The 14185-nt window shown below is 36.2% G+C and overlaps 1 protein-coding gene across 8 annotated transcripts in view; it reads right to left on the bottom strand.

The window, feature by feature from the left end:
* BRIP1 (BRCA1 interacting DNA helicase 1) overlaps window positions 1-14185 on the bottom strand; it is a 209870-nt gene that overhangs the window by 60908 nt on the left and 134777 nt on the right. For all 8 annotated transcript variants that reach the window (XM_082439919.1, XM_082439925.1, XM_082439926.1 and 5 more), the window contains one exon: window positions 288-447. In XM_082439919.1, coding sequence (XP_082296045.1) covers window positions 288-447 — 160 coding nt within the window. The remainder of the gene's footprint in view (window positions 1-287; window positions 448-14185) is intronic.

Genomic DNA, 14185 nt, shown 5'->3' with positions numbered 1-14185 from the left:
ACATTTTAGTTAGCGTAAGGAAGTCTATGGGATAATACCTGAACGCATGCCGTTTCATAAAACTGAACTGGCATCTTCAAGTGAAAATATTCATAGGAGAACAACTCCAACTCCAAATAAAAGAATTTCTTTAACCTATTTTCTTTTCACTCAGGATTATAAAATATAATTTTTCTCAAGTGCAATTCATTTAAAAAAGATAACACAAATAAAATTCTAACAGCACCAACTTTTCACTTTATGGGAAAAATTTTTTTTTCACTGACCATCGAATAATTTCCAATTACCTTTTTCTCCTTTGTACTTGATCGCATCATAGTACACCTGCAGTAATTCATCAAAATCAGTTTTTTCTCCTCTCTGTGGTTCTACAATGACTGTCTTCACCAACTCCAGATTATGCCATACACCAGTGGAGAGCCAACGTTCTTTTAACTTTTCTAATAACTGGAAAGGGGAAAGAAAAAAAATGTTTTTTGTGTGTGTGTCCAACTGAACTTACATTTATTTGTTGAAAGACAATGTGACTACAATGGCAAGAGTATTAACCTTTCTGTGTTTGACTCCATAAAATGAGGAAAACAATTATATGTCATAGAGTTGTTACTGGGTAAATTCATTAACCGATACAGAAAGCTTTGAATGATGTCTGGCACACAGTAAGAGCTCCATAGATGTTAGCTGTTGTGGCTGCTGTTACCACTACTATTACTACTAACATTACTACTGCTACTGCTACTACTTCTATCATTGCTATCCTAGGGATTTCAAAAGCAGGAAAAAATTACTTCTGTCAAAATTCATAAATTTTAAGTTATCTCTAAATCTAAGGTGAAGTTCTTAATATCTTTAACTAAAGATACTTTAAATGAAGATTCTTTAAGATCATTTTACCTAGTCCATAGGCAGCTATGCTGTTTGAAAATTTGATCATCATTAATAAACTGAATTGAGTAAATACATAAACAGAGACTCAGGTAGCCAACAAGTAGAAAATATAAAGGCACAAATGGAACATTTACAAAAATAAACATGCTAGATTACAAAAGGACTTTCAAAAAATTTCAAAGAATCCTTACCAGATTAACCACATATTCTAACAATGCAATTTTAGATTAAAAGTCAATAATATAAAGTTAGTGGGAATAAACAAACATACAAGCCAAACACTAAAGATTGTATTCTTAAAGAGCATATGTGTTATATGTCAATTATATCTCAATAAAGCTGGAAGAAAAAGAAAATAAATAACAAAAAAGAACATATGGTTTACAATTTATTTTATTTTTTTGGCTGCACCACACAGCATGCAGGATCTTAGTTCCTCAACAACAGATCGAACCCGTGCCCCTTGCAGTGGAAGCACAAAGTCCTAACCACTGGACCGCCGGGAATTCCCAAGAACATATGGTTTAGAGAGGAAAACACAATAGAATTCATGACATCTTTAGATATGAATGATAAAAAAAGCACCCATAATTCAAAACATGTGGGATGCAGTAAAGGCAATACTTAGAAATATGCTTATAACTTGAAATGTATTTATTTAAAAAATTTAAAACTAATGGAATTAAGCATTCTTTTTAAGAAGCTAGAAAATTAAACAGAAAATGCAAAGAAAGCAGAAGTTAATAAACATAAGAGCTAAAATAAGTTTAAAAAGACAAAATCCAGTAGTAGAGATTATTATGATTTAAACTGAACTGCTTTACCTACTTGTTTTATGCAGAGTTCTATGCAATATGAACCAATTATTACAATACAGGCAAGCACCAAGAAATTACTCCAAATTCTCTAGAGAACAAAAACTAATTTTTATAAGATGGTTTATTTCCTCAGAATTTTACCTTATCTATTTTCAGAAATAATCTTAATAAGATTATAAGACAAAATTTTTAAAAAATCACTGCTATGGTCTAAATGTTGGTGGTCCTCCAAAATCATTTTTTGAAATCCTAATCCCCAAAGATGAAGGTATTAGGAAGTGGGGTCTTTAAAGGTGATTAGGTCATGAGGGCGGACCTTTCACAAATGGGATTAGTACTCTTATAAAAAAGATCCACAAAGCTCCCTTGCCCCTTCTACCACAGGAGGACACAGCAAGAAAGCCACTGGCTTCTGACAGGAAGAGGGCTCTCACCTAACCATGCTGGCACCCTAATCCTGGACTTCCAGCCTCCAGAGCTGTGAGAAATAAGTTTCCGTTGTTTACATGCTACCAAGTCTGTGATATTTTGTTATAGCAGCCAGAACACACTAATCACTAAGAAAATCACTAACTGCTAAAATAGTTCACTGCATATTATACATTGATCATGGTGTCCTGATCAATAAAAATAAAAATTCCCCATAACACCATGTTAACAGGTAAAAAAACATAGGGATATTATTAATTAAAAAATCTTCTTTGAGTGCCTCAACATCGGCTATTAGAATTTGCTTTTTGAATATGCACTTTCTGAATCAAAGTTTCTCACCATGCAAATTCTTAGTCTGTTCTGGCTGCTGTAATTCAGTTAGAAGAGTGTAAAAATACCCCAAGGATGTAAAACCAGATGAAATGTGTCATGAATTTGCATAATTGTTAATTCTTAGTAGAATGAAATTCAATGATGGTATACCTTTTTCTGAAAACATAGATAATATTTCAACTCTTTTTCCTTGAGTCTGAGATAATAGCAATTTCAATGTTTTGAACATTCAAGATCTGGAGAAATACCTAACATTTTACTTAAGGAAGACCATTAAGTTGATGATTCCAAAATATATTCTATTTTAATAGACTAACATCTATTTAAGAAGGGAAGTCTGAGAAATAAGAAAGAAACTGGTTCAATGCACAAAATTCTCCCCAAAGAAATCCAGTAGGGATTTTTTCCCCATTATACAGAACAGAATTCTGTATATACAGAATTCTATTTATACAGAACAGAATTCAGAATATCAAAGAGTTATACATGATTATATATACAGAATTATACAGAACAGAATTCAGAATATCAAAGAGTTATACATGATTTAGAAAACATCTAACTTTGTGTTTACAAAAGCTTAGAAAATTTTAAAGCAGGTATGATATATGCAATATTTCAAAATTTGTTACAAAAAAAGACATTTTATCCACTGATTTTGGATTCTAAGAACTTCAGAAATTTATGTACAATGAAAATGGTCACAGGTTTGTAAATAAATCGTGCGTATCACAATTAAAAAGTACGATATGCACTATCAATCACTTCAGAAAACGTCTATAGCAAATACAGATTAAACTGTCACATGTTACTGGGTCTTTAAAAAAATTTACCTGCAAAATAAAGCTGTTAAGCTTGTTGACATATCTGAAGGAACTTTTAGCTTTAAAGTTCTTTGATTCTATTAAATTTTAAAACTGAATTGTCAGGGTACAATACTGACATATAAGATTACAATTTAGAGAATAGAAGACAACGAAAAGGAGAAAGGTGGGTCACTCAAAAACAAACTACTTTTTTCTAGGTTTGCATTAGATCTGAAAAACTTTATTGTTAATGTAAATTTTATAACTTGGGCAAAATTTTTTCCCTATATAAATCATTCAAATTTGCTTTAATTAAAAAAGGAAAGACTATTTAAACTATCTAAACATAGCTAAGAAGTTATTAATTTGCTTCAAGAAAAAATTAATGCAATCTGACACCTATTACCGTTTCCAAAAGTATATTTAGAGCCAGGTCCAGAGGTATATTTTGGGCAACTCTAGCAAAGCTGAGGCAGCAAGAGACAAAATATCGATCATGACTAGGAGAACTCTTATTCAGAAATCTGCTCTTCAGTTGTATCTATTTTTAATGTGTTGGTGAGAATATGGAGAAATTAGAACACTCATACACTGTTGTAGGAGTATAAGATGGTGAGGGTGCTTGGGAAAGAAGTCTGGCAGTTCTTCAAAAGGTTAAACATAGAGCTACCATATGACCCAGCAATTACACTCATAATAAATATCCAAGAGAAATGAAAACATATGTCCACACAAAAACTTATATATGAGTGTTCACAGCAGCCTTATTCATAACATTCAAAAAGTAGAAAAATCCAAATATCTTTCCATTGATTAACAGATAAGTAAAACACAGTATATTCATACGATGTAATATTATTTGGCCATAAAAATGAAGTACTGATGCATGCAATAACATGGATGAATCCTGAAAACAACATACTAAGTAAAAGACGCCAGACACAAAAGACCACATATTGTATAATTCCATTTATACGAAAGTTCCAGAATAGGCAAATGCATAGCGACAAAAGTAAATTAGAGGTTGCCCAAGGCTGGGGAAGGGAGAAAATTTGGTGGAAGACAGGATTAAATGAGTAGGGGGCTTCTTTTAAGAGTGATGAAAATGTTCTAAAATGAGTGAACTTTGTAAATCTAATAAAAACCATTGAATTATACACTTTATATGAGTGAATTGTATGGTATGCAAATTATATCACAGTAAAGATATTTTATTAAAACAATGATAAATAGGATACAGAACTTCCAAACCACTAAAAAGGGAGGGGGGCAAAACACCCAAGTCAATAGAATAAGATAAACAAGAGGGGAAAGGAGGTAAAAGAATGCACAAAATAAGATGGTAGAAAATAAGTCCAAATATGCCAAAGAATCAAAGCAAACATAAAGTTAACTCATTTATTAAAAATGAGACAATCAGATTGTTTGGAAGAAGGGAGGGAAGGAGGAGAGTGGGAGAGAAAAAAAGAAAACCAGCTATATGTTGTTTATCAATAGAGACACTTAAAATTAAACAACAAAGAAACCTTGAAAATAAAGGTATGGAAAAAGATATGCGAGGCGTATATTTATCAAAAGAAATCAGGTGTATCACAGTCATAAAAAAATAGACTTCAAAGTAAAAAGCTTTAAAAGAAACATAGATATATATTCCATACACATAAAAACTGCATCCACCAACAAGATATAGCACTCATGAATCTCTATGTACTTAAGACATAGTTTGAAAATATGGAAAGAAAAAACTGGCAAGAAATACAATGATAAACTGACCAACTCCCTAAATACTACAGAGGACTTCAACATACCTAAGATATCTACAAATGAATTAGATGAAATTAATGTGAATATAGAAGATTTAAATTTATAAGAATCATCAACCTTACTCTAATATATATAGGAAACTTGGCGCTGAATGGAAAATAATAATTCTTTTACATGTGGAACAATATACATAAATTCACAAAGGACATATCAATAAATTAAAAAAATCTGGAATCATATACAGATTCACTGGAAATAGATATTAACAGAAGGGTCATTCATACCAAAACAAAATAAATTTATCTACATAGAAATCTGAAAAAATTCCCATAAAATTCTAGGTTGAAGAGGAAAACAAAATGGAAAAAAAAAATTACTTAGAAACACTAACTATTCTAGGTCCTTTGCTTTTCCATATGAAATTTAGAATCGGCTTGTCATTTTCTACAAAATGTCAATAGCAGCATTATTTAAACAGCAGAACATAAAAACAAATAAGAAGACTAGAAAGATCTTAAAAATATTTATTAAAGGTAATGTGTAAATTGTGCTATAGGAATACAATGGATTATAATAAGTAATGAAAATAAATGAACTTTTGTCATAGATTAAAAAAAAGCAAAATGGTAAAAATTATATACAATATCATGCATTTTTTAAAAACTCAAAAGAAAGCAAAACTAAGTAACATTGTTTAGAAATACATATGTATTGTGGAACACATGTGTATGTGGTAAAGCCACTTTAAAAAAATAATGAAAATTATAAACTTTAGGACAGCATCCCCCAACCTTTTTGGCACCAGGGATCAGTTTCGTGGAAGACAATTTTTCCACGGACCTGGGGGTGGGGGTGGGGGGGGATGGTTTCAGGATGATTCAAGCACGTTACATTTATTGTACACTTTATTTCTATTACTATTAAATTGTAATATATAATGAAATAATTATACAACTCACTATAATGCAGAATCAGTGGGAGCCCTGAGCTTGTTTTCCTGCAACTAGATGGTCCCATCTGGGGGCGATGGGGGACAGTGACACCTGAAGTGTGTTGCTTATGTCCATTCTACTCTGTAATCTCATTTTGGTTTCTGTCACTGTAGAAAACCCTGCTTCACAAAGATAGGATGTTGGAAATGGAAGCAGGTTTTTCTGTGCTTCTGTGGCAATCTCAGGATATTCTGCCTTGACTTTAATCCAGAATGTATGGAGATTTGAAGTTGTCTCAAACATACTCTTAAGGCCACTGTCACCTGCAATCTCAAGCAGCTGATCCTCTTCTAGCACAGACAAAGTCGATTCACCAGGCTTATATCACAAATGGGTCACAGGTCCATTCCTTCCCAGTTCGGGGGTCTTTTGTGGTTGGGAAATAATGCTCAAACTCTTTTGAAAGCTGAGACAGGTGGTCATGCACCAGCTGGGAGAAAGAAGGCCCTGGCTCAGTTTCTTTCAAAATCTCTGCTAATGTTTGAAACATGTCAAAAATCCCAATGTTCACTCGTCGCCCCCATAATTCCATTTTGCCTTGAATGCAGCCACTTTATCTGCCGACTTGAACACAGTTGTCGTTCTCCCCTGAAGTGACAGATTGAATTTGCTGAACAGGTTGAATATGTCACACAAGTAAGCAAGTTTTGCGACCCATTCTGTGTCACTGAAATGTGCTGCCAGTGGTGACTGTTTTTCTAAAAGAAATCTCTGGAGCGGCTCTCGTAACTCAAAAACTCTGGCCAGTGATCTACCTTTAGAACACCATCTCACTTCTGTGTATAAGAGAAGACGTGTGTGCTCTGCGTCCATCTCCTCACAGAGCTGCACGAACAGACGTGAGTTAAGGGCATGTACTTTAATGTGGCTGACAATTTTAATCACATTCTGCAAAATGTTGTTAAATTCAGGTGCCATTTTTTGGCTAGCCAGCATTTCTCTATGGATGACACAGTGCGAAAACTCACATTCAGAAGTGACCTCTTCGACCCGAGTAGTCAGAAAGCCATCCAGTCACGGCAGCCACTCTGTCCGTTCATATACCAACACAAAATGGCCAGTTCAGCTTTCCTGATATGTAATCATTCAAAGACTTGAATAGTTCTGCAGCTGTGGTGTTGGTTGGCAACAAAAGTGCACATAACATATTCTCATGTACATCCTTCTGAAAAATATATCGCACAAAAACAAGCAATGTTGCCTTGTTGTCAACACTGGTAGACTTGTCAACCTGGACTGCATACCACGGTGATTCATTAATCCTAACAATTGTGCCTCAATATCCTCTGCTATTTCATCAGTTTATCCAGTTATGGTGCTAGCCAAAAGAGGAACACATGCCACCTTTTGAACTGCAGCCTCTCCTAAAGTTCATGACAAATGTCCTTAGCAGCAGGCAGGATCAACTCTTCACCAATAGTAAAGGGCTTCTTAGCTTTAGCAATGCGGTTTGCCACTAAGAATGATGCTCTCAGTGCAGACATATTTGATGAAGTGGTGGCCTTCAACAGTTGCTTCTGTTCGTGTTCACGTTTTTTTCTTTTGAAAAACTCCAAAGTCTTGTCTTTTAATTCAGGGTGCTTGGTCTCCAAGTGGCTAAGCAGTTTTGAAGTTTTCACGGCTTCGCTGGATAGCCTGTCACCACATATTATATACAAAGCGGGCTTGGAGAATGTGAATCACCTGTTGCAATGAACCCATAATTTAAGTAGGATTCTTGGTATTTTCTTTCAAATGCAGCTTTCTGTTGGCAGTCTTAGAGTATTCTGCTGTCTCATCATTGGGTCTTTCCCCCTTTTCAAAGAAGCTCTCCAGTGACATTTGTTTTTCAGTCATTTTGGCTAGGGTTAGCTTGTGGGCTTACCAAAACTGTGACTGAGACAAGTGTGCAGTGCGGGAAAGAGGTGCGGATAGAAGTGGTAAATAAAATAATGGGCAGGCCACGCATGGACGAAAATAAGTGTCGGATTCTGACTTAAAGCCTGCCACCAGATGCAGCTGTACAATTGAAGTACATCAACTCACTTGCCACTATAAAGCCTGCCACCAGATGCAGCTTAATTGTCACTTGCCACTTACTGATAGGGTTCTGATATGAGTCTGCAAGCAATTGATTTATTATGGTCTCTGTGGAGTCAAACCTCTCTGCAAATGATGATCTGTATTTGCAGCCGCTCCGCAGCATTAGCATCGCTGCATCAGCTCCACCTCAGATCATCAGGCATTAAATTCTTATAAGGAGCGTGCAACCTGGATCCCTCGCATGCACGGTTCACAGTAGGGTTTGCGCTCCTATGAGAATCTAATGCCACCACTGATCTGACAGCAGGCAGAGCTCAGGCAGTAATGTGAGCGATGGGGAGCAGCTGTAAATACAGATGAAGCTTCGCTTACTCACCCATCACTCACCTCCTGCTGTGTGGCCTGGTTCCTAACAGGCCATAGACTGGTACCGGTCCGTGGCCTGGGGGTTGGGGACCCCTGCTTTAGGACAATTATTAATTCTGTGGGAGTGAACAAAGTGATGGGAATTTGAAGGAGCATCCAGATAGCTTTAACAGTAATATTTAGTTCTCAAGTGATAGTTTTGATGTTTTCATTTTATTAATATAATTTATGATTCATATATGTATATGATATATTATGTGATCTTATATAAATATGAAATATCTATTTCTTATTAATGTTTTTAGTAATACCAAGACAGTGGGGATAGAGGATGAAGATAAGAAAACAAACAAAAACAACAACAAAAAATATTAATCCCTACAATGTACCAGAAACATCAGAAATCTAAGAATAAAGCAGAGAACAGTGCAGAAAAAGTCCTTGCCTTCATGGCACTTATAGTGAGAGAATATTACATACCTAAAGATGCAGAATAAACATAGCCTAAAACTCCAAATTTTGTATGTATTTAAAGCCCCAACTGCTCCTCTACATGAATATTCGTATGTCCGATGGCCTAATAAAATTCACCAGTTAGATATCTCAAAGGCACCTGAAATGTTTCATAAAAGACCAAATTTATACTATTCCAGTATTTTTTTTTATCAACAAAGGATATCACCATCCACTGAGCTGCCTTGAACATTGAATCATCCGTAACATTTCCCTCTCCCCCTCACCACCCATATTCAAACTATTACCAAGCCTTATTAATTTCTGTCTTCCAAATAACTCTCCATATCCAAAGCCACCAGTTCAATCTAAGCTATCATAATCTCTTGAAGGTCTACTCTGATAGGTTCCTAACTGGATTTTCTGTTTCTTATCTATCACTCCTAGGTCTTTACACTTCAGCCAGAGCAATATTTTCAAAATACAAATCCTACCACTTCATCTACTCACATCTCCACTCTAAAAATTCAATAAGGGGTAAGTCAACAGCTTCTCCTTGCCTCCATGGAACCCCTGATTCAACAACAACACATGGACCAGTTACTGTTGTGAGAAATCCAGAAAACAGTTAAGAGCTTCCTACCTCCCAGATGAATATAAAACCAGCTGCAGTGAAGATTGTAGGAAAATTTGTGGCATAACTTTTGTCTTTATCCCCCTGCCCATCTCAGCATGGTGCAACTGGGAGAAGACTTCCAACTCCCAGCTTCTCCCTAAGGGAGTTAAAAGGAGATTGAAACATATGTCTAATGTGCAGACTTTCAGGGGGGCTACCCAGGGGACTGGTTTCTGTCTTGCCTGAATCTATGCACTAACAGGAAATGTTGCCAGGTTGGGGGCCGCTGAGTACAAAGGCAAAGATTTAAACTAGCATGCACTCACTTGCCATAGTCTCTTCCCCTGGTTCAGCACTTAACTACTGTGATAAAATCCCCAACTCCCAGCTTCTCCCAGAGGATGGAAATTATTGGACCATACATCCAATGTTCAGGCAGGGAGCTGCCTGAGGGATTGGTTTCTGTGCCACATATCTCAGAGTACTGACAAGATCCAGCATACTCTAGATGCCAAGGGGCCACTGAGAACAAAAGAGAGCTGAGCAGCTTGCTGCCACTCCAGAGGACTAGCAGAAAGAGGCCAGTACAGCTTGGCGGCCTCTACCTTGGATGGGGACAAGAGAAAAGTGGAGAATGTACAACATTCCACCTTTTTTTGGAGGGGGGTGGGGGGGTGGCCTGAGGGACTAGTTTCTGCTTGCTCAACTCAGAGAGCTGATGGGAGCTGGCATATTCTAAAGGTCTGCAGAGAACAAAGGAGAGCTGGGTGGCTTGCAGCAGTTCCAGAGAATCTGTAGTACCACAGACAAAAACCAGAGGGAACAAAAAATTACAAGCTCTTGAAAAAAAAAAAAAAACTGGAAAATCCTTCTAATCAGGAATCTACACACTCAAGTCAAGAGAAGGCACATCCACAGAAAAGGTTTGAGAGGCCTCCAGAATCTGCAGCTGAGCTAACTGGTGAAGATCTTTCCCTGTACAAAGCCAGTTCATAAAAAACTGGGAGAGGGAGCTGTTTTTTCAAATGTGTAGATACAAACCCAAAGTTATATGGAACATGAAGAAACAGGGGAAAATGGTCCAATCAAAGGAACAAAATAAATTCCAGGAATCAACCATAAAGAAATGGAGGTATATGAATTACGTGAAAAAGAATTTAAAATAACCATCATAAAGATGCTCAACAAGCTCAGGGAAATGATACATGAACAAAATGAGAATTTCAAAAAAAAGAGACAAAACACAGAGCCAAACAAAAATTTCGGAGCTGAAGAATACAGTAACTGAAATAAAAAACTCACTAGAGGGGTTCAACAGCAGCATAGTCAATCAAAATAAAGCATCAGTGAACTCAAACACAGGTCATTTAAATGATCCAGTCAGACAAGTATAAAGAAAAGAGAATGAAAGAATGGAGAAAGCCTGGAGGATTTATAGGACACCCTCAAGCAGCCAAATATACACAAATGGCAGTCTCAGAAGGTGAACAAAGTGAGAGAAAGGTACAAAGTTTATTTAATGAAATAGTAGCCAAAAACTTCCTAAAAAGGGTGGAGGGAGGGAATGGATATCCAGGTTCAAGAAGCCAACAGACAGCGAAAAAGGTGAATCCAAAGAAGGTTACACTGAGACACAGTATAAACAAACTGTCAAAAATCAAAGATGGAGAGAATTTTGAAAGCAGCAAGAGCAAAGCAAAAAAGGAGTGGGCTGACATATTCAAAGTGCTGAAAGAGAAAAAAAAAGTCTACCTACCAAGAACACTATGTCCAGTAAAACTGCCCTTCAAAAATGAAGGAAAGATGGGAGGGGGAGGAGTACAGAGGCAAAGGGAAGGGGGACAGGTGGAGGAGGAGGAGAAACATTTTCACAGAATAACAAAAGCTGGGGAAGTTCATCACCACTAGAGCTGCCTTACAAGAAATGCTAAGGGGAGTCTCTCAGTTGAAATCAAAAGATGCTAGACAGTAACACAAAGCCATAAAAAATGGACTTTAAGTCAAAAACTGTTAGAGACAAAGAATAATATATATTGAAAAAGTGTCAATTCATGAAGATATAATAATTATAAATATAGAAATGCATAAGAACAGAGCCCCAAAATATATAAGACAAAAATTGACAGAATAGAGAGAAATATAGTTCTATAATAATAGTAGGAAACTTTAATATCCCAATGTCAATAATGGAAAAAACAACCAGACAGAAATTCAAGAAGGAAAAGAGGACTTGAAAAACACCATAAACTAATTAGACCTAACAGACATATATAGAACACTTCACCTAACAAAGCAGAATACACATTCTTCTCAAGTGTGTGTAGAACATCCTCTAGGATAGACCATAGGTTAGGCCACAATACAAGTCAAATTTTAAAAGGATTGAGTGGTTTTTCTGACTATAATGAAATGGAAATAGAAATCAATAACAAAGAAAACTGGAAAATTCACACATAAATGAAAATTAAACAACACACTCTTTTTTTAAATTGAAGTATAGTTGATTTACAATATTATATTGCTTTCAGGTGTACAGCATAGTGATTCAGTATTTTTGCAGAATATATTCCATTATATTACAAGATAATGGCTATAATTCCCTGTGCTATACAATATAAACAACACACTCTTAAACAATCCCTGGATCAAACCAAATATCACAAGGAAAATTAGAAAATACCTTGATACATATGAAAACAAAAATACAAACATACCATAACTTAGAGATACCGTGAAACAGTGCTATGAAAGATATTTTAGCTGTAAATGCAAACATTAAAAAAAAGAAAGATCTCAAATACCTAACTGTACATTTTATAGTATAGCAAATTAAGCCGAAAACTAGAAGGAAAGAAAAAATAAAGAGCAGAGTAAATAAAATAGAGAATAGAAAAAACAGAGAAATAAAAGTTACAAAACTGACAAATATTTAGCTAGACTGACTAAGGAAAAAAAGGAGAAGACTCAAATTACTTAAACCACAAAAGAAAGTGGAGATATTACTAGCAACTTTACAGAAATAAAAAGGATTATAAGACAATACTATGAACAATTGTATGCCACCAAATTGGATAATAATCCAGATGTAATGGATAAATTTCTATAAACACACAAGTCTAAAAAAAAAAAAACTGAATCATGAAGAAAATAGAAAATCTGAATAGACTTATAACAAGTAAGGCGACTGAATCAGTAATCGAAAACCTTCCAACAAAGAAAAGCCCTAGACCAGATGGCTTCACTGATGAATTCCATCAAATATTGAAGAAGAGTTCATATCAATCCTTCTCACACTTTTTCAAAAAAATGAAAAGGAGGGAACATTTCCTAACTCATTCTAGAGGCCAGACTTACCCTGATACAAAAGGCAGACAAAGACATTCAGGCAAAGAAAACTACAGACCAGTATCCTTTACGAATTTCACTGCAAAAATCTTCAACATATGGGACTTCCCTGGTGGTGCAGTGGTTAAGAATCCACCTGCCCATGCAGGGGACACGGGTATGATCCCTGGTCCAGGAAGATCCCATATGCCACAGAGCAACTAAGCCCATGTGCCACAACTACTGAGCCCACACCCTAGAGCCCTCATGCCATAGCTACTGAGCCCACACGCCACAACTACTGAAGCCCACGCGCCTAGAGCCTGTGCTCTACAACAAGAGAAGCCACTGCAATAAGAAGCCCGCACACTGCAACGAAGAGTAGCCCCTGCTTGCTGCAACTAGAGAAAGCTCGCGGGCAGCAATGAAGACCCAACGCAGCCAAAAAATAAATAAATTTAAAAATTGATTTAAAAAAATCTTCAACATACACTAGCAAACAAAATTCAGCAACATACCAAAAGTATTATACATCAGGACCAATTGGGATTTACTCCTGGAATTCAGGGGTTGTTCAACACAAGAAAATCAATCAATGTAATACACTACATTAATAGAATGAAGAAAAAAAAACCCATATGATCATCTCAATTGATGCAAAAAAATAATTTGACAAAATTCAGCACCCTCTCATGATTAAAAACACACACACACACACAAACTAGGAATGGAAGGGAATTTCCTAAACATATTAAAGGTTGTATATGAAAAGCCCACTTCAAACATCATACTCAGTGGTGAACAACTGAAAGCTTTTCCCCTAAAATAAAAGGTATTCAAATTGGAAAGGAAGAAGTAAAACTACCTCTGTTCACAGATGACATGGGCTTATATCTAGAAAACACTAAAGAATCCACACATACACACACACACAAACTAAAACAAACAAAAAAATCAGTTTTTAGAGCTAATAAATGAAATCAGTAAAGTTGCATGATACAAAATCAACATGCAAAAATTGGTTTCATTCCTATATACTAACAATGAACAACCATAAAAGGAAATTTCTAAAAAAAAAATTCCATTCACAATATCAGCAAAAAGAATAAAATACTTAGGAATAGGGGGCTTCCCTGGTGGCGCAGTGGTTGAGAATCTGCCTGCTAATGCAGGGGACACGGGTTCGAGCCCTGGTCTGGGAGGATTCCCACATGCCGTGGAGCAACTGGGCCCATGAACCACAACTGCTGAGCCTGCGCGTCTGGAGCCTGTGCTCCGCAACAAGAGAGGCCACGATAGTGAGAGGCCCACGCACCGCGATGAAGAGTGGCCCCCACTTGCCGCAGCTAGAGAAAGCCGTAGCACAGAAAC

This window comes from Balaenoptera physalus (assembly GCF_965194825.1).
Source record: "Balaenoptera physalus genome assembly, chromosome: 20".
Taxonomy (NCBI): Eukaryota; Metazoa; Chordata; class Mammalia; order Artiodactyla; family Balaenopteridae; genus Balaenoptera; species Balaenoptera physalus.
This window is presented reverse-complemented; position numbering and strand designations above follow the sequence as displayed.